Source organism: Podarcis muralis, chromosome 2 (assembly GCF_964188315.1).
Source record: "Podarcis muralis chromosome 2, rPodMur119.hap1.1, whole genome shotgun sequence".
Taxonomy (NCBI): domain Eukaryota; kingdom Metazoa; phylum Chordata; class Lepidosauria; order Squamata; family Lacertidae; genus Podarcis; species Podarcis muralis.
Window position 1 is genome coordinate 114,227,871 of NC_135656.1, and position 26,993 is coordinate 114,254,863.

The 26,993-nt window shown below is 47.9% G+C and overlaps 1 protein-coding gene across 15 annotated transcripts in view; it reads right to left on the reverse strand.

Annotated features, from left to right (window-relative positions):
* The window catches only part of TNXB (tenascin XB), a 118,682-nt gene that overhangs the window by 12,711 nt on the left and 78,978 nt on the right, over nucleotides 1–26,993 (reverse strand). For 13 of the 15 annotated variants that reach the window (XM_077920887.1, XM_077920888.1, XM_077920882.1 and 10 more), the window contains 12 exons: nucleotides 25,815–26,132; nucleotides 22,233–22,544; nucleotides 19,190–19,504; nucleotides 17,833–18,135; nucleotides 15,653–15,979; nucleotides 13,663–13,953; nucleotides 10,880–11,164; nucleotides 8,486–8,773; nucleotides 7,180–7,464; nucleotides 3,415–3,726; nucleotides 1,697–1,819; nucleotides 707–850 (listed from right to left, as the gene is read on the reverse strand). In XM_077920887.1, coding sequence (XP_077777013.1) covers nucleotides 707–850; nucleotides 1,697–1,819; nucleotides 3,415–3,726; nucleotides 7,180–7,464; nucleotides 8,486–8,773; nucleotides 10,880–11,164; nucleotides 13,663–13,953; nucleotides 15,653–15,979; nucleotides 17,833–18,135; nucleotides 19,190–19,504; nucleotides 22,233–22,544; nucleotides 25,815–26,132 — 3,303 coding nt within the window. The remainder of the gene's footprint in view (nucleotides 1–706; nucleotides 851–1,696; nucleotides 1,820–3,414; nucleotides 3,727–7,179; nucleotides 7,465–8,485; nucleotides 8,774–10,879; nucleotides 11,165–13,662; nucleotides 13,954–15,652; nucleotides 15,980–17,832; nucleotides 18,136–19,189; nucleotides 19,505–22,232; nucleotides 22,545–25,814; nucleotides 26,133–26,993) is intronic. The other 2 variants (XM_077920870.1, XM_077920886.1) reach the window with 2 other exon arrangements.

The following is a 26,993-nucleotide window of genomic DNA, read 5'->3' on the forward strand; positions in this document are numbered from 1 at the left end:
GCGGCGTTCGGGAGCCAAAACGTTCGAGAACTAAGCTGTTCAAAAACCAAGGTACGACTGCACTGCAATGTGCTTAATGTGGGGCTTCCCCTGGAAACTGCAGCTGTTGCAGAATGCAGCAGCAAGGCTGCTGACTAGGGCATCCCGTTGACACCATAGAACACCTCTGCTGAGAAAGCAGCACTGGCTGCCAATATGCTATGGAGTGCAGTTCAAGGTTTTGCTTTTAGCACCTAAAACCCTGAAAGACTTGGAACCACCTCGCCCCATATATCCCTGTCTGGCAACTGTGTACCTGTGATGGGCCCTGCTGAGAGGAGCTCCACATGCCCCAGAAGTGCACTTAGTTTGTATTAGGAACTGGGCTTTTAGTGTGGCCACTCCAGCACTCTGGAATCAGTTACAAGCTGAAATCAGACAGGCACATAGCATCTTGTCATTCAAGTGACTACTGGAGATGTTTTTGTTTAAGAAGGCTTCCCTAGAAATGTAACCAGGTCTGCTTACGGAGTATTGCCAATGGTATAACGACAGAAATGGTATTATCGCTTTTAGCTTGATTTTAGAGATTGCATCTCTTGCATTTTATCATTTTGTTCTTTGTACGTTGCTTCAACAGTTCCTGGGTGTGAAGTGGCTTATAAATCTGTAAAAGGAGGAAACAAATAAAGTTATGGGGTGTTGCAGCTTTTCCCCACGGACGTACCTGTGGTGACATAACCCACCAAGGGCTCGCTTTCTTCGAACCCACGAACAGACATCACAGTGACCTCATAGCTGGCCCCGGGGGTCAGGCCCTCAATGGTTGTTCGGAGCTTGGATCCATCCACAGAGATGCTCCTTGGCTCTCCTGCAACAGAATTAGCAGGTCTCAAATCTCTGCAGAACTGCAGCCCACCGGGATGTCAAAGGATTGTCTTTGGAGGCAGCACATTGTTCTTCAACTAGCCAGGACTGCGGTGTCACAGGCTGACTTAAGCTTTTGTCTGGACTCCAAGAGTAGGAGTGCTGCTAGGGATGCGCAGATCTGCCAGGTCAATCCTCTCAGTCTCTGACTTTTCCAAACCTTAATAGTTTAGTCTCCACATGTCAGCATAGGTTTGCAGATGATTATTGAGCTCCCCATGAAAATCCATTGGTATTTTAGTAAAGTATATACACATTTTTGTGTGCAATGTTGCCTGAATTGCAACACAATTTCCCCTAATGTAATGCATTTTTGAGGATACTGAAGATATCTGGGAAGCTAGTAATGCCACCCTGTCTAAAGGTAAAGGTAAAAGTAAAGGACCCCTGGATGGTTAAGTACAGTCAAAGGTGACTATGCAGCGCTCATCTCGCTTTCAGGCTGGGGAAGCCAGCATTTGTCCACAGACAGCTTTCCGGGTCATGTAGCCAGCATAACTAAACAACTTATGCCGCAACGGGACACTGCGACAGAAACCAGAGCACACGGAAAAGCCTTTACCTTCCTGCCACAGCGGTACCTATTTATCTACTTGCACTGGTGTGCTTTTGAACTGCTGGGTTGGCGGAAGCTGGGACAGAGCAACGGGAGCTCACTCCGTCGCGGGGATTCGAACCACAAACCTTCCAATCGGCAAGTCCAAGAGGCTCAGTGGTTTAGACCACAGCGCCCCTCACGTCGCTTTTGCCACCCCGTCTACCCCACGGGAGACAGGATACAAGTCCTCACCTCCATCTGAGGGCTGGAAGGAAACTTTATAACCATCAACACGAGATGACGGTGACCTCCAGTTCGCCACCACGGAGGTCTCGCGGATGTCATTGAAGAGCAGGTCCCGGGGGCTATCCAGCTCTGGAAGGGGAAAGAGAAAAGGGAACAGATTGTTTTGTTGCATGCATGAGAGCTCGGAGCTGCATCGTTGGAGCTGCTAATGTCATGTTCTTCCTTTAAAAAAAGTTTGGAGTGGGAGAGAGGAGATGGATTTGGATTTCTGCTGCTGCAGCAGCACCACAAGGGACACAGGGCTGGATCCGCCGCCCCTGCTCTCCCCATGGAGTGGCCCTGAGCCCAATAGCCTGCTTTTTTGGAGAATAAAATTACGTAGGGGGTTCCAGTTGCATGACTCCAACATAACGCATCGTTTGGCCCTCGGCATCCAAAACAATACCCACGCTTTGGCACCTGCCTCTCTGTTGCTCGCTCTCCCCCCCCCCACTTGAAATCCTCCTCCCTTTCTCCTGGGATTAGCTGTGGCCAGTTTGGCTGACCGCAAAGGAAACAGAGAAACGCCAAAGATTAATTCCTCGGGTCTCACAAAGGAAACCACAGCTGGACGCCAGCCGAACCCTGCGAGCTAAGCCAGGGCTGCAGCTGTTGGGGCTGCTTCTCGCTGCCTCCTAAAAGATCAGCTCGGACCCTTCGAGATAACTGCTTCTACGCTCCACCCCCCATGGCCCTCTTAGCCTAGGTTAACTGGTACAGTTTGGTGGTTGCAGCTGGCTGTGTTTTGTGTGTGTGTGTGTGTGTGTGTGTGTGTGTGTGTGATGGAAATCCTTACTTTTTTTTAATGCCTTATTGAACAAAAGAAGTGAAAATAATTCTATGTTTGCAGAGCAAATGAGGGACAAGTTGGTTTTCTAAAAGGTCCCTCTCATTTTTGATGCTTCATATGTGGGTAGAAGAATGAGGGCATTTCAGCACTGCAAGAAAATGGGTTAAAATGAAGGGTGGAAGAGGGTTTAGCAGTGGTGAGGCAAATGTTTCCTTGTAGCCACCATGCTCTACCTCCCCCACCCCATAGCCCCTTGGGACAAATGCTACATCATCATGTAGAGTTGCTAACAGATTATTTGGGGGGGGGGGCAGTGAATGGTGGCTGCTGGGAGCAGCTTGCATTGCCACTTTTATCGGTGCCAACATGTCTCGCTTGCAAAACTGGCAGCAGCAGCAGTGAAGACAGCTTTCTTTCCCTCTCCTAACTTCATGCCAAAAGCTCTCAGCCTTTATCCTTTATTCTCTCGCGAAACCAATCTCATAGGCTCTCTGCCTCCTCAGTCTTCCCCATTTCTTCACTCCATTTCTGCCCAGCAACACCAGGCCTCTTGTGGGTCCAGCAGGACATGGTGTGGGTTTCCCTTCCTACCCCCCACACTTAACTGGCCTTCTGCTTTTCTCACATGAGCTGCATCAACAAATCTGTTCAGTAGCTAGAGACCATTTCTTACAACAAACATTCCATGACATCATGGAATCTCAGCCAATAGCTGTGGGGCAAGGCTCACAAGTAAATGGCAGCCAGTTTTCCTAGCTGTAACATGGAATGTGGATTTGGATTTCCCTCAGATTACCCATGCATGCAAGCGTAATTCAGCCGACAGACTTCAGGAGATTAAGATTTTTTCCTCCTGCTTTTCTGGGTAGCGAGGTGGCACGTGTGGCCTTCTTACCTGTCCCACTTGTCGTTGCCACTGTGTTGATGCTGGCCGCTTCTGACCCGTCCTGGATGCCATAGACAGTAAGGCTGTACTCAGTGTTGGGCAAAAGACCCCTAAACACGACAGAGCGTTCATCCCCGGTCACGTTGATTTTCTTGGTCGGTGTGGGACTCATTTCACTATCCGGAACAGAGATCTTGCGCTGGACCGAAAAGAAATCAAACTCTCCCTCGGGGGCTTCCCATGTGAGCTGCAGCGTAGTGGGTGTCACCTCAGAGACAACCAAATTTTCAAGGAAGGCCCGTTTGTCGGCCTCTGGGAAAGCTATGGGATAAAGAATAGAGATGAGTGAACAGGCAACAAAGTGACAGATGGATTTCAGATTAAGTATACAGTGGTACCTTGGCTTAAGAACTTAATTCGTTCCGGAGGTCCGTTCTTAACCTGAAACTGTTCTTAACCTGAAGTACCACTTTAGCTAATGGGGCCTCCCATGGCTGACGAACGATTTCTGTCCTCATTCTGAAGCAAAGTTCTTAACCCGAGGTACTATTTCTGGGTTAGCGGAGTCTGTAACCTGAAGCGTCTGTAACCACTGTACATTGATGAACATCACACCCCAAAATCATCACCATCACCATCATCCTAACTTCACAGAATTGAACTGGGGGTGACTAATCAGAAAATACATCTTGGGGTTGTAGTGAGCAGCTGAATGACTATATGATCTCAGGATGTGGCAAGACTGAGAACAGTGAATTCCATGGTGGGGCTTGTTAGGAAGGGGGCCAATTTGGTTGGGAAGACCCCTCACCCTCTGTGGCCCTTAAGACTAGAACCAGAGCTGGATTAACAATTAAGCAAAATAAGCACATGCTTAGGGCATCAAGCGGGGGGGTGGGCACAGTTATTTTCCATTGCTGGATTTTTAACATTAATAGTCACAAAATGTTCATTTTCTGGCAGTTCCTTCATTGCGAGAAGTGAGGTTACAGGGAACCAGACAGAGGGCCTTCTGGGTAGTGGCGCTCGCCCTGTGGAACGCCCTCCCTTCAGATGTGAAGGAAATAAGTAACTATCCTATCTTTAAAAGACATCTGAAGGCAGCCCTGTTTAGGGAAATTTGTAATATTTAATGCTGTATTGTTTTTAACCCTTGATTGGGAGCCGCCCAGAGTGGCTGGGGAAACTCAGCCAGATGGGCGGGGCATAAATAAATTATTATTATTATTATTATTATTATTATTATTATTATTATTATTATTATTTTCTCAGCTGAAATATATTAAAAATCCCTGTAGAACAACTATGCAGCAAGGCATGCTGGGTGTCTTATCTCTGCTAAGTACAGAAGCAGATATGTATGACTAGTTTTGAGGATCTGATCAAAGACCGCAATGAGAAAAAGTAGGAGAACATTTTTCAGATATAAAGTGGAAGTACTCAAAAATAAACATCGTTTTCCATCTTACTGTAGGTTTCATTTCATTTCGAAAACGGAAAAAAATATTTTACGGTTTATTCTTGTCCGTATTTTGAATTAGATATATATGGGACCACCAAAATCTTTTAAGTGCTTAGGGCCTCTAAAGGTCTTAATCCGGCCTCCAACTGGAACATCCAACAAAGCTGACCATTGAAATATTAAGGACAGAAAAGAAAGAAAGCACTTGCTGGAAGCCGCAGGAGGGGAGAGACATCTTGTTCTCAAGTCCTGTTTGTGGGCTTCCTACAGGCATGTGGTGGCCACTGTGAGAACAGGGTGCTGGACTATCAGCCTGATAATCTGTGGGGATTCTTATCTTCTTATGTACTCTTCAGAACACACACTTTTAACTAGATGGGATAAGGGCAGGGTTCAAACTGCTGGTGCCACGTGTCTAAGTTGTTCCTCGGCCTTGCCTGTGGCTGATCCTCCAGCTGTGCCTCTTACCCCCGGCTCCATCCTTCTTCTCTGCAACAGGACCGGCCTTGACAAAGAGACGTCAGCGCCACAAGGCCCTTGCCTCATTTTTCAGACACGCTCGCATGCTGCACACGCCAGCACATTCCCCCTACCCTTTGCGTAAACACCGAACGTGTCAGCCTCTGTCAGCTCATTAGTAAGTGGCCTGACTTGTACCATTAATCTCTCCACACATTTCTGCTTTTTGCGTGCGTCCTGCTCCTTTGACGAGCATGGGCTGTTGCTCCGAGCCAGTTCTCATGTTTTTTTAAGCCAAGGAAACGGAGCTGGATCTAAACTCGGATCTCCTCACTCTGCTGACTGAGCACACTTACAGCGAGGCTGGCTGGGCCAGAGGGGCAGGGAGTGGAAGAGGTCCCAGCAGGAAAATCTCTTCCCTCTCTGGGCTTGGAGAATTTTTGGGAAAGGCTCATAAGGCAGTGGAAGAGCAGATGCTTGCATGTAGAAGGTGATTATTTGGGGGACAATTGCCTCGCCCCCTTTACGTTCAGGAGAGGCCTTCTAAGAGAAACTGTCGTTTTCAGTTTCACCCAGTTTCTCATTCTTCCAAAGTTTGGTTCCCCACAATTCCATATTGGGTTGAGATTTGTTTTTTTAAAAAATATTCTCCATTATAATCCATGAGCATTTTAGTGTGAATTTATCCTTACAGGCACATTTTTGCATGCAGTTTCACCTAAGATGCACATTTTTTCCCAAGCAATTTCCACTAATACAACACATTTTTTGCATGTTATTTTCACCAATATATGCATTTTGCATGCTATTTTCACCAATATATCAGTTTTTATGCACACTTCACCCTAATATATGCATTTTTGAACACACTGCTTGGCTGGAGACGTTTGGCTGAGGGATGAGACTTGACATCTGGAAAGCCCCAAGTTCGCTATCCCTAGCTTAATGGATCCTCCATGTTCAGAGGCACTATGCCTCTGAATATCAGTCACTGGAGAGAAAGAGCAAGATTGCCTTCACGCCCTGCTTGTGGACATCCCTGGTTTGCCACTGTGGGAAACAGGATTGTGCTTTAGTCTGATTCAACAGAGCACTTCTTTTGTTCTAAGAAGAAGTGGTGAAATGGGAAGGACAAAAGAAGAAGAGATGCTATGGAGTAGAGGAAAAGGATACAAATATGAGAGTGACAGAAATAAAGACCTATAGGTGGCTCTGGAAAGGAAGAGCCAATGACAGAGCAGCAATTCAGACCATTGTCATGGACTGGTTGGACCCAAAGAAATAGTGGGAGCTGGGGAGCCCTCAAGAGAAGAAAGCTCAGAGTGGTGGTGGGACCAATGAGTGGTCAGAGGGAGAAAAGGGAGCAGACTGGGAGGAGGAAGTGTCAGAAGCTGAAGAGGCAACAGGACTTAGTGAGCAGGGAGAGTCTGTGCCAGAGAGAAGTCCAGAATCAGAATCAGAATCAGACCCAGAGGCAGAAGAGCAGGGAGGCCAAGAGGCAGAGATGAGTCAGGCTGGGGAAGAATCCAGGGGGTCTTCTCCTCCTGCTGCGGCAAGCTCCCTTCCCCGCTGGTCTCCCAGGACCAGGTGAGACATGAAGCAGGAGGAGCAAAGGCAGACACACCAGTGGAGTCTCAGATTGCTTGGGAAGGATCTGGGCAAGGAGAAGATTTAGGCAGCTGTGGGAAGGCAGGGACCTTCAGACTCTGCAAGTACATCACAGGGGCAAGACCTACTGAAGAAGAATTGAAGAGTGCTCATTAGGTACTCCTAAACAGAACCTGTTTCTTTTAATAAGGAGTTCATTTTCTCTGTGTGGTTTATTGCTGGCTCACTTCTAACAACCATGTTACCTGTGACAGCATCTATAGAGATGGGCCCGTGCCGCTTCCTGCCAGAGATGCCATAGAGGTTGAACTTGTATCTGTGGGAAGTGGTCAGGTCCTTAATGACGACTGTGCGGGAATCAGCATTGACGGGTACCGCCTGGAGCTTTCCTTCAGTGTCCTTGTACTGGATGAGGAAGGAGTCAAATTTCCCAGCAGAGATGGTCCACGAGAGGCGGACACTGTCCTGAGTAACCTCGGAAATGGAAAGATCGCCCAGTGTGGGCTGGACCTCTGTTTTCACCATTGGAGCTAGAACGAATAAGAAGAGTAACAAAAATGAATGTGAATCATCTTGTTCTGTTATGTAAGGTGGACTCTAGCCCCCAGTTTATTTATTTCACAACATTTATGTAATGTTTGGTTGTACAGTCATACCTTAGATCCCAAACTTGGACGTTTTGGCTCCTGAATGCCGCAAACCCGGAAGTGAGTGTTCCGTTTTGCGAACATTCTTTGGAACCCGGATGTCCAACAGGGCTTCCGTGGCTTCCGATTGGCTGCAGGAGCTTCCTGCAGCCAATCAGAAGCTGTACTTTCGTTTCTGAATATTTTGGAAGTTGAATGGACTTCCAGAACGGATTCTGTTCAACTTCCAAGGTATGACTGTAATAAAACCACCACTAAGCGGTTTACAAAAAATAAATAAACTAAAACTTTAAGATTATCAATATAAGATAGTTTAAAATGCGTTTAAAAACATTAAAAAGTAAATTATAATAAACAGTAGGCAAAATGATAAAAACACATGCCAGCATTCCATATGCTGGATAGGTATGCCTAAACAAAATGTTTACATGTTTCAGCCAAGAGCTGAAAAGAATGCAGCGAAGGTGCCTGCCTGATGTCTAAAGGCAGGGAGTTCGAAAGTTTAGGTGCTGCCACAGTAAAAATCAATTTATTACAAGTATGGAATAAATGTTCTGCAGCTATGGAGTAAGGCAATGACGCAAGTAGATTCAGCCCTAATATAGCCCTGGTTGTTCAAACAGGATAATAATAAAAATTGCAGGTAAGATGTGCAATTTAAGAACAACTTTGCAGATCTGCTCATCATCCATAACTGGTACAGAGGTGAGAACTGTAGGATACAAGATATACACAGTCAAGATAAAGCTATACTATATTTATATAGCTATACTGTAGATATGCATAGGAACTGGGAATGCAGGAGTGAAAGAGTCTCAGAGGAGGATAAAATCAAATGAATAAAACCAGGGGGGGGAGGAAAGAGGGGGTGTTATACCCTTCCCTGGAATTCTGGGTCCCTGACCTGTGACTGCTTCCGTGGAAATGGGTCCAAGACGCTTCCGTCCAGAGATGCCAAATAGGTTGAACTTATATTTACGGGAGGGCACCAAGCCGGAGACTATGACATCGCGGGAGTCTTTGTCCACAGGCAGTGCCTGAGGCTTGCCCTCTGCATCTCGGTACTGAATGATGAAAGAGTCAAAATCCCCGGACTGGACATTCCAAGACAGACGAACAGTTGTGCTGGTGATGTCAGAGGCTGAGAGCTCCCCCAGACTGGGCTTGGGAGGGGCTGGCTGTTCTGAAGTGGCTAGGGATAGGAAAGAGAGAGGCAGAAGCTTGAACCAACGAGGCTTTGATAAAAGCCTTTATTTCACCTCCACGTTATCTTTTATCTAAAAAGGAACAGCCATGTTAATCTGAAGTGGCAAAAATTCCAGGCACTCATGCCTGGTCCATTGGGAAAACTCCAGAAGAAACAGTAGCATAAATATATTTCTCAGGTCACAATCCACACCATATATTTAAAATGCATCTAAGGTCTCCCCATCCCCACAAAATCCTGGGTTAAATTGTGTCATTAACCAGCAGAACCACTACTCATTTTCCTTTAAAATCAATGCAGGAACATTGCAAAGTTAATTTATACATCAGGCACCAGGGGGAGTAGTGTCCTTGTTGTGCAGAAGTGTATATAAGGTAATGAAGCAGTGATCCTGGAGCTTAGAATACAACAGGTATAGTAGGGCTGCCATACATCCAGAATTTCTCGGACATAGCCTAACTTTTATGTCTGGATTTTTCACTTTTTGAAATATCGCAACCCTAAGATATAGTATAAAAGGGACGTGGGTGGTGCTGTGGGTTAAACCACAGAGCCTAGGACTTGCTCAGTCCCTGCTCCTGCCAACCTAGCAGTTTGAAAGCACGTCAAAGTGCAAGTAGATAAATAGGTACCGCTCTGGCGGGAACGTAAATGGCATTTCCGTGCGCTGCTCTGGTTTGTCAGAAGCGGCTTAGTCATGCTGGCCACATGACCCGGAAGCTGTATGCCGGCTCCCTCAGCCAATAAAGCGAGATGAGCGCCGCAACCCCAGAGTCGGTCACGACTGGACCTAATGGTCAGGGGTCCCTTTACCTTTAAGGTATAGTATATGTGAAATGCTGAATAAACATTCTGCAAAGGACTGGAGCTCATTGCTGGAGAAGCTACCATGCATGCAGGTCAGGTTCAATCCACCATATCTACCTACCTATTTATCTACTTGCACTGGCATGCTTTCAAACTGCTAGGTTGGCAGGAGCTCACCCCGTCACGGGGATTCAAACTGCCGACCTTCTGATCAGCAAGCCCAAGAGGCTCAGTGGTTTATTCCACAGCACCACCCGTATCCCTTTGCAGAGAAGAGAGTTCAACTAGGGTAAGTGGGGGTGGACAGCCCAGGGAAGAGCCTCTCCCCGACCCCAGAAGGCACATTGCATGACTTCTCTTAAAACCTTGTGCTTCAGTCTACCCTTTGTCTAAGCATCCTAACACATAAATCCTCCAACATTTCAAAGATAAAAACGACGTATTTGTGAACACAAGCACACCCGTTCTCATATGAGAATATGAGAAATGGGGGGGGGGAGGGGGAAAGGAAAATCAAATATGTCATTTTTATATGTGAAATGTAAGAGGATTTTTTTTTTAATATAAAAAAATGACTGTTTGGCCAGGAAGTGAGGAGTGGGCAGCTGAATTTCCAGAGGTTGGGAAACAGATCTGTGGGAATGGCAGAATTTAAAATTTAAAACATGGACTGAGAAAGTAACAGCAATGGTATAGGGTTAAATTAAGGGGGTCCTTTTCTGTGAGCGCAGAAAGGCATGATGCCTGCTGGGAAGTGCAAGAGCAGGAGTTAATTTTGTTAGGGTTGAAGTCAACTAGCCAAGTGGGTCATGTGGGGAGGTGTTGCTTAGCAACCAAGCACAGTGGCATGATCCTCACTGAGGTAGCGCATGCTCTTACTGCTGTGTATTTCTTAGGGAGTTTTATTCTGTATGTTTGGTTGAATGTCTCTGTGTTGTGTGCAAGGCTAGAAAGACAAAGCTTTGCTGTTCTTTTCTCATCAAATGACACACTCTTTTCATTCTTTTTTCCTCAGTAAAGCGTTATCAAGACTTTTCTCTCTGGGCTCCGACTGCGTTATTTAAGTAACTTTGCCAACAATGCCATAGTAGATGGGTCTACTGTTATTATGTCTTTCCCAGCGGCAAGCTGAAATCCGAAACAGAAAAGCACCAGCAAAGCCCACAGCTCTCAAGACGTGCTACTGGGGAGAGGGGAGAGCGTTTTGTGTGTGAGAGAGACCTAGAATGAAAAGAGAAATGAGAGAAATGGTTGCTAGGTGGCCACTGAACCACCAGGGCTGACCTGTGGTGGCCTCTGTAGAGATGGGCCCGAGACGTTTGCGGCCCGAGACGCCGTAGAGGTTGAACCTGTATTTGTGGGAGGGGACCAGATCATGAAGCCGCAGCGAGCGCAGGCCACCATCCACGGGCAAAGCGTGGGGATTGCCATCCGCATCCCGGTACTGGATGATAAAAGAGTCGAAATTCCCAGTCTCCACGGTCCAGGAGAGGAGGACTGATTCTGGGGTGATGTCATGGGCTGACAATTCTCCAAACTTCAGCTGAGTGAGGGCCCCAGGCTGGGTGCCTGGAACAGAGACATGAGATATGAGATGCCGGATTAAAAATATTTTAACAGTGAAACTGCAGAGAGCAGCTACTGGCACATTTTGTCATTTAACAGATATAAAGAACAAAGAAACAGCTAAAAGAAACTGCAAAGAGAGGTTACAGTTATTATATAGCACAACAGCCTTCAATCTTTTCAGACCTGGAACTCACTTTTAAAACACACATGCACTTGGGGACCATTTCTTAATATTCTTTTGCTACATGGCGGTAGTGCTGCTATTGCAACCCACTTTGGATTAGGCTTCAGCCTGAAAGTGGGCCCTGACCCGCCCGTTGAAGGCCAGTGACAAAGCACATCTGTTTGTCAATGTTTGGTTTTTTCCAAAAAACAAAGCCACACGTTTCAACTGACTTCAGCTTGGTAACAGCGTAATGGTAATGAAGTCCACCCCAAACATTGCTGCTGACATGGCTCACCTTAGGGTGGACTGTGACCCAGCTGTGAGACCCAAATTGTTACTTTTGCCATTACAAGAGCTGGTGTGTTTTTTTAAAAAAAAGAAGGCTATTGGGTGCCTGTGCGTGATTTGGTTGAAACTTTGGAGAAGGCCAGAGGTCTTCAAAGCCCTCTGCAATTCTCCTCGTAATTTGAGCAGCGGCAGCTATTGTTCAAACAAGGAGATATTCCCACATTGGTAGTTGGCCTCCAATACTCACTGCCATGAATTGGGACATACTGGGAAGTGATGGAACAGGCCCAAATATGGTAACATGAACAGGGAAAGCAGTTCAGGGATTCGTATTTCTTTATAGAGAAGCCTTGGAGGGTTAACATCCCCTCAAGCGCCATCAGGGCCTCTCAGGAGGACAACACTCTGAGGAGTTAGGTCTTTCTCAGAGTGCCCCCCACCCAGCCCTAGGGGCTGAGGCGCTTGACCAAGGAGGGAGGGAAAACAGGAGATTGGGGGATCAAGCTGTGGCCAGTCCCCAAAAGTCAAGCAAGACGGGCAGGAGAAAGGAGCAGGAACATTTTCTCTCAGTAATGCTAAGAAACCAGGGAAAATAACCTGCAGAGCTGGGAAGAGCCGGGAGCCAATCAAGGGCATCTGCAGGAATGTTTCTAGAGGCAGGAGGGTGGGGAAAGTTAGGAGGGGAGCAGGCTTGCTTCTCACACACAAAATGAGAAAACTAGGATTTTGCCTCATGTCTCAAATGCTTGTAGAACTCTCTCTCTCTTTAATGAAATGTGGGAATCTGGGGATTATGGTCTATTAGGGTCTAAGAGCACAGTGAGGACCCGAGGAGCCTGCATGAGGGAGATTCTTTGTAGCACAGACTGAGGCCTAATAGCCTCTGAGGTAATGGGCACTATACAGATGACCAGTGCTTTTTCCTGGGGGAGGGAGATGCAGGGGGATGCATACCCCTAAACATTTTGTGAATCTAAGTTTGGCCTCATTGAGGGCAGTATTTCAATATGAGTAGGAAAATGAGAGTACCCCTAAACATTTTTTTTAAAGAAAGGAAGCACTGCAGATGACTCGCCATTTACATGAGGGTTACGTTCTGGGGATAGCGCATAAAGCCAAAATTGCATATAGTCAAAGTGCATGGGCAGGTGAGATTGCCAAAGTCCACCCCCCCGACGCCTTAAAAAAAAAATTTTTTTTTTTTTTGCCAAGCACATAAAGCTGAATGTGTACAAGTAAAATGTGTGCACATTGCAAGTTACTCAGGCCGTGGGGGCAAGGCAGGGCTCACTGAAAAGAAATTATCTCCACACCGCAAACCGGCACGTGTCAGGGACAAGGGTTTGGGCCTAGCTGATGTATTAGTTTTCTACATGGAGGAATCGTTTCATGAGGGAGCTTTCCATCCTGCGAGTCTCCCACTCATACACCCCATTGCGGACTCAGGTGGGGCAGCTGGAGCAAAGCCAAGGCCTTTGGTCTAAACGGGCGTTTGTTGCTGTGCCCCCTGGGAGAGTGTGCCTAGACGGTTCCTGACAGGCTGGTGCTTGGAGTGCACCTCGTGGCAAATGGCGCCGACAAGAACAGGCTGTATTTCCTCTTCCCTCTTCACTTTAAAGAGCTCTCTGAGTGAACAGGGTCTGAAAAAGAGACTGAGCGAGCGCAGTTAGGACTGTCAGGCTGTGGAGCAAGGAGAACCCGGTTCAGGTCCCTGCTCAGCAGGCTGATCCCTTATCTTTCAGCCTAGCCCACCTTGGAAGGATAAAGCAAGGAAGGAGGAACTGTGCAGACCGTCTAGAGCTGCTTGGAGGAAGGCTGGGATATAAATACAGTTAATAGTACAGTACAGGGATTTAGCAGGAAAGAATAGTTTGTTGAGCTGAAGTCACAATTCATGTGAGAGGCAGGTTTCTTTCTTTTTTGAATTACGTTTCTCATAATGTAGCTGCCGCCATTCCGCTAAGGAAAGAAAGTGTGTGTGTGTGGAGGACCATAGCTTCCAAACCAAGGACCCCTGCCCCCCCCAGCGAAGGTGCCATCTGACCTGTGACAGCATCTGTGGAAATGGGACCGAGACGCTTGTGTCCGTAAATGCCATAAAGGTTGAACTTATATCGGTGAGAAGGAGCCAGGTTGGGGACGGTGACATCACGGGAATCACCGTTTAGGGGCAGCACCTGGGGCTTGCCCTCTCTGTCTTTGTACTGGACAAGGAAAGAGTCGAAGTTGCCCGCAGGGACGCTCCAAGAGAGGCTGACGGAGTCGCTGGTGGTCTTGGACACAGAGAGATCTCCGAGCCTGGGCTGAGTTTCCGCGCTTGGTGCTGGTTCTGGGGCTAGAGGGGGAAAGAAGGGTGCGGAGCAGAAAACGAAGAGGTTCTTGTCACAAGCTGAAAGCTTAAAGTGCTGTTAATTTTTTTAAAAAAACAAGAATTGTCAAGATATCTCAACCGGGAGAAACACAATGGAGAATGTCAACCTGCTGGACTGAAATCAGGAGAGGAAGCTGGTGAGTGGAGACGGATTTGAACCATAATTTTTTTTGGGGGGGGGTAAGGTGATTGGTGCCCCTTTAATAACTGTGCATTGGACCAAATACTGTATTTTTCCATGTATAAGACTATATTTCCCCCTATTTTTTCAAGTTTAAAATTGGGGGTTGTGTTATACACAGGGGCATGTTATACACGGAAAAATATGGTAATTCCAAAGGTATGCTTGGTTTCCATATAAACTTATCAGTGGTTCTTCGGTTTGGGCCCCATCCAGACACCCCTTTTTATTGCACATTCACAATTTGCTCTCTTGATGTGGATGTGAGCAATCAGAGCTTTCAACACTTCTTGTGCCTGCAAAAGTTTTTGGAGATACCACACTGACTCATTTCTGATCAGGGCATATCCTGCTAAATATCCTAGCTTTTAAATTTTCTGGTTTATTTTTCAAAATCTCCTTGAGAGTTCCAACAATAGAGCATGTCAATGCTCCACCTGCTGCAAAATGCTGCACCTAGAAAGTTGATGGGCACATAACTTTGGTACTCAAGAGCTTCCACTGGCTGCACATATGCCACCAAGCCAGATTCAATGTTCTTGCATTAATTTACAATTCCCTTAACATCTTTGTTCCAGGAAACCTCAGGGACCACTTAATCCCCTATATTCCTGCCCAATCCCTGAGACCTTTGGGTGAGTTACCGTTAGAGGTCCCCTGCAGCCCGGATGCAAGGCTCATATCCACCGGGAGCTGTGCATTCTGTATTATGGGCTCAAAATCAGTGGAACCCCCTTCCACTTGATGTCAAGCAAGCCCTCTTGAACTTCCAGTGCCTGCTGAAGGGTTTTTTTAATGGACCTCTCATTTTGTAGTTTTAACTCATTCTTATTGAGTGCCGAGGGCCTTCTGGCGGTTCCCTCACTGCGAGAAACCAAGTTACAGGGAACCAGGCAGAGGGCCTTCTCGGCAGTGGCACCCGCCCTATGGAACGCCCTCCCACCAGATGTCAAAGAGAAGAACAACTACCAGACTTTTAGAAGACATCTGAAGGCAGCCCTGTTTAGGGAAGCTTTTAATGTTTGATGTATTATGGTATTTTAATACTTTGTTGGAAGCCACCCAGAGTGGCTGGGGAAACCCAGCCAGATAGGTGGGGTATAAATTATTATTATTATTATTATTATTATTATTATTATTATTATTACACCAAATTTCTTGCATGGTTAATTGTAATTTAGCAGAATATAAATTGTCTACATAAATGAATGAATGAATGTGGAAACCCTGGAGACCCTTCTCTTAAGACTGTTGTTTTCAAAACCACTGCCTTAGACCAAGGTGCCCTTCTGCCCTCTTTGCTCTACTTCAAACCTGGGGGAAAAGTTTCCCTTTCACATTCCTTTCCTGCACCTGTTAAGGATGCAGGGGCGCTTTCATTTAAAACACTAGCAACTCATAGAGGGTGAGCCTTCATGATTACAGTGTCAATGTGGCCAAAATCAAAGGCATCCACGGAGCTACAAACAAGCCTCTGCTGACCTGTGACAGCATCAGTCGAGACAGGCCCAAGGCGCTTAGAGCCAGAGACTCCGAAGATGTTGAATTTGTATCTCTGCGACGGCATGAGGTTGTAGAGGTGGAGGGAGCGCATGGTGCCGTCCACAGGTAACACCTGGAGCTTCCCTGCAGCATCCTTGTACTGGATGAGGAAAGAGTCAAAGCTACCTTCCTGGATGTTCCAGGAGAGGAGAAGAGAGTCTGGGGTGACCTCAGAGACTGTGGCGTCTCCAAGGCTGGGCTGAACTCTTTGGCCTGCAGCTTCTTCGGGCTTCTTTTCCTCCTCACCTGGCGGAGTTGTTTCTGGAGCTATAAGAAGACAGAGGAAGACGGTGGAGGAAGTTGGGATACAGCTTCTAGGAAGGAAAACGACCTTGAGGTTGGGATGGTTTTTTGGTGGAGGCCTCTACCTTTACTTCCCTTCATGCTTGAGACACAAAGAGCAGAGAGGAGAAATTTCCACATACACAATTCATGCAAATCGTGCCTACTGTATGCATCTGTTTTTATATGAGGTCACCCATGTTTTTTCCTGTACGATATCCCACTGGGAGTGACAGAACATCATCAAGTGCCATTGCTCCCAAGCAGCAATGGACCAATCTATCAATTTCAGCTTCTCGTTTTTTCAATCTTCAGTTCAGTTCTCCATGTTTCTGTGTCCCTTCGCTTTTTTAAAAAACCTCATGAAAATTCATCAGCATATTAGTGCAATTGTCTCCTAAAAACACATTTTTCTTTTTTAACTTAAAAAAATCTTTGTCTGTATAGTTATATTATGTTAGTTTGCCTGAGCTTTAAAAGCATAAAAATACACATTTTTCTATGCAATTTCACCTAATCAATGTATTTTTGCAAAGTGTTTCCCCCCTGATATTTGTATTTCCTGTTAATGCACATTTTTATGTCATTTTCACTAATATATGCATTTATAATGCACACTTTATGCGTTTTTGAATGCATTGCTTGGCTGGAGAACTGCTTCGCAAAATTTGGAGAAGTGCCAATTTCAAAAGATGGCTGCTTTTCTGTTTGCTTCTTGCTTCAGAAGGTGGGAATTGGGTAGGTTCAGATTAAAGTGAGAACTGAACCCAATTTCTTCCCCAGCTCTTGCTTCTAGGGGACTTGCTGCATTGCATCCAAAGAATGTGGCAGCAAGGAGCCTTGTGGGTGGCTTAATTACCCTTTAAAAAGAAATAAATACATTTCAGAGGGACAGAGGCTGCCTCAGAACAAGTACTTTTAAATTTCTGTACTTTTCTGAGACTTTAAAAGATTTTTGCTTTAAAATCCATACAGGAATGGGGTGGGATGGGCTCAGTCCTGCTCCCATTCAGAACTGGGCTGGACCAGACTTTAATGGGTCCATCCATCCCCAGTGAGACTGCTGGCCCTCTTGTGATTAGAATAGTATGATTATAGCTGTAATGTGCTGCATCTTGTTTGCTTGGGCATGGTATTGATTCAATTGTTTTGTTTTAAATTGTGTTTTTAATTTGTTCATCGCCCACAGAAAGGATGCTGCGGCATGGGACCGTAAATTAGGATTTCATGCCACAGTATACTTTTTGTGGTCAATGAACAAATTAAAAACACCATTTAAAACAAAACAATTGAAGCAATGCTACATCCAAGCAAACAACCACACACAGTATAGAAACAGTCAAGTCCCAGAAGTTCCAGCAAATAAGGGCACAAGTTCAGGTTGAGGGGAAGTTAGTTCCTCAATAGAGAGGGGCTCCCTTTCTGACGTTGCCAATTGCAAAATTTGGATTCATTCAGTAAGCTTCTATATTAAACCACAAGGTCAAGAATATCCCTCTCTCTCTCTCTCTCTCTCTCTCTCTCTCTCTCTCTCTCTCTCTGTGTGTGTGTGTATGTGACACAAATGCTGTGAATCAGAGGACGCTGACTTCTGTGCCCATCCAAAACCACATTATGAAATTTTCATGCATTCTGTGGATCTGAACCCTATCAGGAGAGGGGAATGAGCAGATGATGAGGAAAGAAGGAAAGACGTGCAGTGATCCGCCCACAGATGGTTTCAGAAACTAGCAGCTGACCTAGAACCTATTAAAGAGGAAAAGTTGAGTTAAGGAATAGGGAGGGTGAAATCATTAGTACTCCCCAGCACCCCAATTTCTCCAGGAGTTGCCGCTGACCTGCTGTCACAGCATTGGCAGAGTTGGGTCCAAAACGCTGGTTTCCATAGATGCCATAGAGATTGAACCTGTATTTGTGAGAGGGGGCCAGGTTGGAGACAATGACCTCGCGGGAACCCCCTCCTACAGGAAGTGCCTGGGGTCTTCCCTCTGCGTCCTTGTACTGGACAGAGAAAGAATCAAAGCTTCCTTCGGGGACGCTCCATGAGAGACGGGCAGCGTTGCTGGTGACCTCCGAGACCGAGAGCTGTCCCAGGCGAGGTTCCACCTTTCCTTCCACCGCTTGCACGTCAGGATCTGTGGCTAGAGTTAAAACGAAGAGGGTGAGGGAGAGAATGTTGCTGGGGTATCTTCGCTACGGATGTTTCTCGCCTTCTACAGGTCTCTCCAGCTTTAGGAGGAGGAGAGTCGGGAAAGCATGCTAGCACGATAGGTAGGGAAATTTGGGAAACTGTGACATGCAGTTGGAAACTTCCCACATCTACATGCAAGCTGCCAGGAATTTATAGGGCTAGATATGGCGTGTCTGTATGCTGCACAGTGAAGAAGAAGAAGAGTTTGGATTTGATATCCCGCTTTATCACTTCCCGAAGGAGTCTCAAAGCGGCCAACATTCTCCTTTCCCTTCCTCCCCCACAACAAACACTCTGTGAGGTGCGTGAGGCTGAGAGACTTCAGAGAAGTGTGACTAGCCCAAGGTCACCCAGCAGCTGCATTTGGAGGAGCGGGGAAGCGAACCCGGTTCCCCAGATTACGAGTCTACCGCTCTTAACCACTACACCACACTGGCTCTTGATTGTGATCTATCAAGGCTTCATGCTAGTGTGTTCCTTGCAAAATGAAGTTGTCAAGGCTTGACCAATAGCACCAGAGCGGGGTGAGAGAGGAGCCAGACATCAGAGGGGCAAGCCAGAAATGGTGGTGTCTGGTGTCTGTTGGGTTTGGTGGTGCGTAAGGCAGGATGCCAACAGTAGGTGGAGCCAGAGGCAATGACAAGCAGAGCCAACAAATTCTAGATTTGTTCTGATCCTTCTTCCTGCCATGTGAGACAAGAGCAATGCAACAGCTAAGGAGGAGGAGAAAGCTGACAGCTTGTGCCACCGTGTGGGGTGGTTGTAAGAAGACAGACAGGTGGGGGTAGCTGAGGACAGGCGGAGTCCAGTGGGGCAGTGGCTTGTTTGCCCTATAAGGGGAGGAACAAGCAGGAAAGAAAGAAAGACAGCAGGACAGGCACTGATCCTCCCCGTGGGTTTTAGGGACCTAATAAAACGTAATAATGGGAAAAAGATCAGTTAGAGTGTGGAGGTGAAATCAATAGTACACAGCCCCCTCAATTTCTCCCAGAGGTGCTGCTGACCTGTCATCTCAGCAGTGGCAGATATGGGTCCCAAACGCTGGTTTCCAGAGATACCATAGAGATTGAACTTGTATTTGTGAGAGGGGACCAGGTTGGAGACAATGACCTCACGGGAGCCCCCTCCTACAGGAAGCGCCTGTGGCTTTCCCTCTGCGTCTCTGTACTGGACAGAGAAAGAATCAAAGCTTCCTTCAGGGACGCTCCATGAGAGACGGGCAGCGTTGCTGGTGACCTCCGAGACCGAGAGCTGTCCCAATCGGGGTTGCCTTCCGGTAGATTCCTCTGCATCCACCTCGTCTCTCTTTAGCTGTGTTGCTGCGAGAATTAAAACAGAAATGGCAAGTGAGGGACCGATGCTGGGATAACATTGCAGTGGGCATTGGCCTTCAGATATTCTACCAGAGGAAGAGTTTATACTACACATAGTAAAGGTAAAGGGACCCCTGACCATTAGGTCCAGTCGTGGCCGACTCTGGGGTTGCGGCGCTCATCTCGCTTTATTGGCCGAGGGAGCCGGAGTACATCTACCGGGTCATGTGGTCAGCATGACTAAGCCGCTTCTACCTTCCCACTGGAGCAGTATCTATTTATCTACTTGCACTTTGACGTGCTTTTGAACTGCCTCGGTTGGCAGGAGCAGGGACTGAGCAACGGGAGCTCACCCCGTCGCAGGGATTCAAACTGCTGACCTTCTGATCGGCAAGTCCTAGGCTCTGTGGTTAAACCCACAGCGCCACCCACGTACTACACATAGATGCAATAAATAAAACAAAATAAATATCCCAAGGACCAGAGACAAATCTGTTAATGTTGGTATCTCTCAGTTTCCAATTTTTCAAATCCTGGATTCAGTTCTCCATGCTTCTGTGGCACTTTGCACATTTCAAACACTCGTGACAGTTCAGCGGTGCTGCTTTGGGAAGTGCAAATGAGGTAAGGCCAAATCTGCATTGCAGGGGGTTGGACTAGATGACCCTAGAGGCCCCGTCGAACTCTACAGTTCTACAGGTGAAACTCAAAAAATTAGAATATCATGGAAAAGTTCATTTATTTCAGTAATTCAACTTAAAAGGTGAAACTAATATATGAGCAATGCAGAAGAGCTGAAGGCTGCTATTGAAGCATCCTGGTCTTCCGTAACACCTCAGCAGTGCCGCAGGCTGATAGCATCCATGCCACGCCACATTGAGGCAGTAATTGATGCAAAAGGGGCCCAAACCAAGTACTGAGTACATATGCATGCTTCTACTTCTCAGAGGCCCAATACTGCTCTCTTTGCAATCCTTCTTTTGCTGATTTCATTTAATATTCTAATTTTCTGAGATGGTTAATTTGGGGTTTTCATCAGCTGTACACCATAATCATCACAATTATAACAAATAAAAGCTTGACATATCTCGCTTTGCATGTCATGAGTCTATCTCATATATTAGTTTCACCTTTTAAGTTGGATTACTGAAATAAATGAACTTTCCCACGGTATTCTAATTTTTCAAGTTTCACCTGTATTATTCTCCCCATCCCTATTAAGCACAGCGTGGGTTGAACCCAATGCTAGTTCTGCTCAGAGCAGAACTATTTATATGAATGGGCATGTATAACTAAAGGCCATTAGTTTCAGTGGGTCTACTCTTGAGTAGAACGTAGTTGGATAAGACCCCACATGTTTCCAGTACTCCCTCATTTGAAGGGAACTAAAACTAAGGGAATTTCTCACTGCTTGGAGAAGCGGGGGAGTGGGTAACCATGGCTGGCACCTAACGGAGTTGTCCCATTAACACAAGGACCATTTGCACCATGAAACTTCCATTCCAGCACAAAGGGGGGAGGGGAGAGTGCTCTTGTGCTCAGTCCTGTTTGTAGGCTTCCCATGGGCACCTGGTTGGCCCTGTGAGAACAGGTCACTGGGCTATATAGTCTGATCCAGCAGGTTCTTCTTCTGCTATGTTCTCACATTGCACCTTCCCAAATCTGCTCTAGAGATTTGGGAGAACGTCCAGGGAGAGAGGGAGAAGGCCCACTGCACAAGGGGAAGTTCTTGCGCTAATGAAATGACTTTGTTGGCTACAACTCAAAATCTATATCTATCTATATTTGGATCTGCCAGCTGAAGATAATACTCTGTTCAATGGATGAAGTAGGTTCTGACCCATGTGTTGCTCTTGGGACCAGCTTATTTTGAGGGTCACCTTAAAGGGTCACTATGTGGAACTGACACTTTTACATTCTGCAGTTGTGAGAAATTGATATATTTGTGTGACAGGACCTGCTTTTTAGGACTCCCTGCCAGTTGATTTTTGGTAGGTACTGTTTTTTTTTTAAAAAACCTATTCATACTTTTCAGATATATACATTTCATTGCTTTTACAGTCATTTTGACATTTTAAAACTTGACTTCCTTCCCCCTTTTGGCCCAATTAAAAATTTATTTTTAATATCTTCTGTATATCCAAATTAAATTAACTTTCTCATTTATTTATCTTCTTAATAAATATACTCTTATGCAGCTGCAGTTTATAACAGCAATCCTGCCAATTTTTTTTAGCTGTTTACAATTTGTCTGTAAATATTCAATAAATCGCCTCCATTGTCACTGTTTGTGACACCTGCTAAAAATCTTATTGTTTAGGCAGCCTTCCTAGACATGTAAACTATATGATGCACATTTGTTTTGAAAAGTTAATCTATATTTTGATAATATTATTACGTTTTCCATTTCAGAAGTCTGCTTGTATTGCTACTGATGAATATCTGTCGACATTTTATGTAAACTGTTCAGATGGTTTTTTAAAATAATAATAATTAAATGGTATCTGAAATAGTATTTGCTGCTGTTCCTTATACTTCCTTTGTCACCATCTTGCCAGACAGAAGGCCTGATGCAAGGAAAGATGGACTTTCCTGCCGGTTCGTTTTCTGAAAAAGAGATCTGCAACCAAAGCAGTAAGAAAGGGAAAGCGGAAGGAGGAAACAGAGGACTGGAGAAAACAGCTGTCTTGAAATTACAGAGAGAATGGCACCCATTTTTAGATCCTCTGCTGACCTGTGACAACAATGACTGAGATTGGGCCAAAGCGCCTCCGTCCAGACAAGCCAAAGAGGTTGAACTTATATCTGTAGGAAGGCACCAAGTAGTAAATCACAACAGAGTTGGTCTCCTTATCTACAGGCAGTGCCTGTGGTTTATTGTCAGCATCCTTGTACTGGACCAGGAAGGAGTCAAAGATCCCAGAGGGGACATCCCAAGAGAGGCGGACAGAATCGCTGGTGACGTCAGAAGCAGAGAGCTGCCCAAAGTCAGACCCTGGAGGTGGCGTTCCTCTTTCCCCCCTCTCTGTCACTGGTGTCAACGGAGCTGTAAAAAAAAAAAAGGAAAGTCAACAGTAGATGTTGGCAGAGCACCCTTTCCATGATCAACAAACTTCTGTCTGTGAGGTGTGCAAAATTGTACAGTAGATTGCACTTCAGGAAGAGGAAAATACTTAGACAGGCATAGTTTTATCCTGGTTGCAGGATTTTTAAATAATTTGGAATACTATGTGAGGCTCTGGTCACCTCAAAAAGAGCACTGTAAAGCGGGGGAAGGTTCAGGAAAGAGCACCCAAAATGATGACAAGGATGGAGCAAATTCATTTCTTTAAAAAGTATATAACATCCTCATGAAAATTCATTGCATCTTAGTGCAAAATTCTCTTCATATACAGTGGTACCCCGCAAGACGAATGCCTCGCAAGACGGAAAACCCGCAAGACGAAAGGGTTTTCTGTTTTGGAGGCGCTTCGCAAGACGAATTTCCCTATGGGCTTGCTTCGCAAGACGAAAGCCCATAGGGAAATCTCCGGGGACCTGTTTTAAATTGCTGGCGGTCGGGAGCAAAGACTTTCGCCCACAGCCGGCCTTCAGAAGAGGTCCTGGACCTCTTCTGAAGGCTGGCGGGGGGCAAAAGTCTTTGCTCCCCCCCGCCTGCCTTCCCGGGATAGCGGAGACTTCTCCGCTGCCCCGGGCGATCTTAAAATGCTGGCAGGCGGGAGCGAACGCTTCGCTCCCGACCCCCAGCATTTTAAAATCTTTGGGCGAGTGTCTGCAAGCCTCGCGCACCCGGCAGGAGGTCCCGCCGGGTGCGCGAGGCTTGGGGCGGCAGCCTGTCACCCGAAGCACGGGGAGCCCTTCGGAGAGCTCCCCTTGCTTTGGGCGAGTGCCTGCAAGCCTCGCGCGCCCGGCAGGAGGTCCCGCCGGGTGCGCGAGGCTTGGGGCGGCAGCCTGTCACCCGAAGCACGGGGAGCCCTCCGGAGGGCTTCCCCTGCTTCGGGCGAGTGTCTGCAAGCCTCGCGCACCCGGCAGGAGGTCCCGCCGGGTGCGCGAGGCTTGGGGCGGCAGCCTGTCACCCGAAGCACGGGGAGCCCTCCGGAGAGCTCCCCTTGCTTTGGGCGAGTGCCTGCAAGCCTCGCGCGCCCGGCAGGAGGTCCCGCCGGGTGCGCGAGGCTTGGGGCGGCAGCCTGTCACCCGAAGCACGGGGAGCCCTCCGGAGGGCTTCCCCTGCTTCGGGCGAGTGTCTGCAAGCCTCGCGCACCCGGCAGGAGGTCCCGCCGGGTGCGCGAGGCTTGGGGCGGCAGCCTGTCACCCGAAGCACGGGGAGCCCTCCGGAGGGCTTCCCCTGCTTCGGGTGAGTGTCTGCAAGCCTCGCGCACCCGGCAGGAGGTCCCGCCGGGTGCGCGAGGCTTGGGGCGGCAGCCTGTCACCCGAAGCACGGGGAGCCCTCCGGAGGGCTTCCCCTGCTTCGGGCGAGTGTCTGCAAGCCTCGCGCACCCGGCAGGAGGTCCCGCCGGGTGCGCGAGGCTTGGGGCGGCAGCCTGTCACCCGAAGCACGGGGAGCCCTCCGGAGGGCTTCCCCTGCTTCGGGCGAGTGTCTGCAAGCCTCGCGCACCCGGCAGGAGGTCCCGCCGGGTGCGCGAGGCTTGGGGCGGCAGCCTGTCACCCGAAGCACGGGGAGCCCTCCGGAGGGCTTCCCCTGCTTCGGGCGAGTGTCTGCAAGCCTCGCGCACCCGGCAGGAGGTCCCGCCGGGTGCGCGAGGCTTGGGGCGGCAGCCTGTCACCCGAAGCACGGGGAGCCCTCCGGAGAGCTCCCCTTGCTTTGGGCGAGTGCCTGCAAGCCTCGCGCGCCCGGCAGGAGGTCCCGCCGGGTGCGCGAGGCTTGGGGCGGCAGCCTGTCACCCGAAGCACGGGGAGCCCTCCGGAGAGCTCCCCTTGCTTTGGGCGAGTGCCTGCAAGCCTCGCGCGCCCGGCAGGAGGTCCCGCCGGGTGCGCGAGGCTTGGGGCGGCAGCCTGTCGCCCGAAGCACGGGGAGCCCTTCGGAGAGCTCCCCTTGCTTTGGGCGAGAAGTCTCTGCTGCCCCGGGCGATCTTAAAATGTTGGCGGGCGGGAGCGAAGCGTTCGCTCCCGCCCGCCAGCATTTTAAAATCTCCCCGGGACAGCAGAGACTTCGCTCCCGCCCGCCAGCATTTTAAAATCGCCCCGGGACAGCAGGGGCTTTTAAAATGCTGGCGGTCGGCAGCAAAGCCCTCCTGTCCCCGGAGCTTGCGGGGCGGGAGGTGGGAAGAAGGGCTTTTTTTCCCACCGCCAGCCTTCAGAACAGCCTTCTGAAGGCTGGCAGTGGGAAAAAAGCCCTTGTCCCCCCCCCCCCCCAGCCTTCAGAAGAGGTCGGGGAACAGACTGTCCCCGGACCTGGTCTGAAGGTGGTTTCCCTAGGAATGCATTAATTGATTTTCAATGCATTCCTATGGGAAACCGTGCATCGCAAGACGAAAAACTCGCAAGAAGAAAAAACTTGCGGAACGAATTAATTTCGTCTTGCGAGGCACCACTGTACACATTTTTGCAAGTGCAATTTCCCCTAACACAATGCCGACCGACTCTGGGGTTGCAGCGCTCATCTCGTTTTACTGGCTGAGGGAGCTGGCATACAGCTTCTGGGTCATGTGGCCAGCATGACTAAGCCGCTTCTGGCGAACCAGAGCAGCGCACGGAAACGCCGTTTACCTTCCCATCGGAGCCGTACCTATTTATCTAGTTGCACTTCGACGTGCTTTCGAACTGCTAGGCTGGCAGGAGCAGGGACCGAGCAACGGGAGCTCACCCCGTCGCGGGGATTCGAACCGCCAACCTTCTGATCGGCAAGTCCTAGGCTCTGTGGTTTAACCCACAGCGCCACCCGCGTCCCTCTTTAAAATCCATAGAAATGTGAATTTCGAGGGTTGGCTATGTTTTGGCTCGCATGTTGTTTTGGGAAATGTGACTTTGGTAGTTTCCCTTCAGAATGCAAACTGAATGGACTTTCTCCCCGATCCCATATCTAATGGAAAACAGTGTAAATCCTCCAGCAGAGGAGTGAACAGCCAATTCGCTTTGGTCACATCCACAGCATACATTTAAAGCACTTACTAGACCGCTTTAGCAGTCATGGAGAATCCTGCGGACTGCAGTTTGTTAAGAGTGCTAACCTCGCAGAGCTAGAGTCCCAAGCACCCTTAAACTCCAGTTCCCAGGGTGATAGTGCTTGAAGTGTATGCTGCGGATGTGACTTTTCTCTCTAGGAGTTGGGCAAGGGCCTTGTGTGTGCACTGCTGACCTGTGGAGGCATCAGTGGATACAGGGCCAAGCCGCTCGCCACCAGAGAGTCCATAAAGGTCAAATCGGTATCGCTGGGAAGGAGACAGGTTAGAGACTGTGACCTCACGGGAACCACCGTCCACAGGCATGGTCTGTAGCTCATCCTCTCCATCTTCGTACTGAACAAGGAAGGAGTCAAAATTCCCAGTTGGGACACTCCAGGAAAGACGGATTGAATTGCTGTTAGCTTCTGAGACTGAGAGCTGCCCCAAGCTAGGCTCACTCTCTCCATCACCTTCGTCTTCTTCTCCCTCCTTGTTGTCCTCCTCGGCTTCAGCTAGAACAAAAAATGGGAAGTGGGAACAGGGGTAAAGGTCCCGCCGTTGTGAGAAATGAACCACCAGGATCATTTTGCTATCAAGTACGGGGAGGAAAGCATGAACAGACTAACACATCCTGACGGGTGAAAATTCCTGCAAGATAACAGAAAGGCAAATAAGGCAGCAAATGTGCATTTGTGGCAGAGTTGCTTCAACACAGCTGCTTATAGCACCGTCCATTATAGGAGGGAGGAAATGGGAAATTAGGGAATAAGAAAAGGAGAGAACAAGTTTCAGGCACACTTCAATTTACTCTGCATCTAGAGCGCTCCTGCCGCTGGTTTGGGTAGAGGGATACACATGATGTGAGCCTTGATCCATATCTATCCTATATCTTTCCTGTCATTGCTTAGGAAATACAGGTACTGCATTTCCCCCCAAGCCAGCTTTGATCCATATCGAGAAAAAGAACAGCACAGCCTCATTGTAAATCAGTAATTGTGTGCACAACCATAGTCCAATAGTTTGCCTGTATACTCTCCCCCTTCGTATTTTAAAATAAACCTGTTTTTGGCAAAATGCCCCCCTCCCCCATAAATCAGGAAGCATTGCCTCCTCACAATGACAGCAGACTCTTTAAGAGACGTCCATGAAACTTCTGTGGATCAGGAATTGGTTAAGTAGCAGGAAGCACAAGACTAAACGTTCTCCGAATGGAGAGAAGTAGAAAGTGGAGTCCCACGAGGAACAGCATTGAGACCTGTGCTTTTTGACTTGTTTCTAAACAAGCGAGAGTTAGGGGTGAGCAGTGAGGTGGCCAGTTTCGCTGAAGATACGGAATTGTTCAGAGAGCTTCAAACAAAAAGAGATTGGGAAAA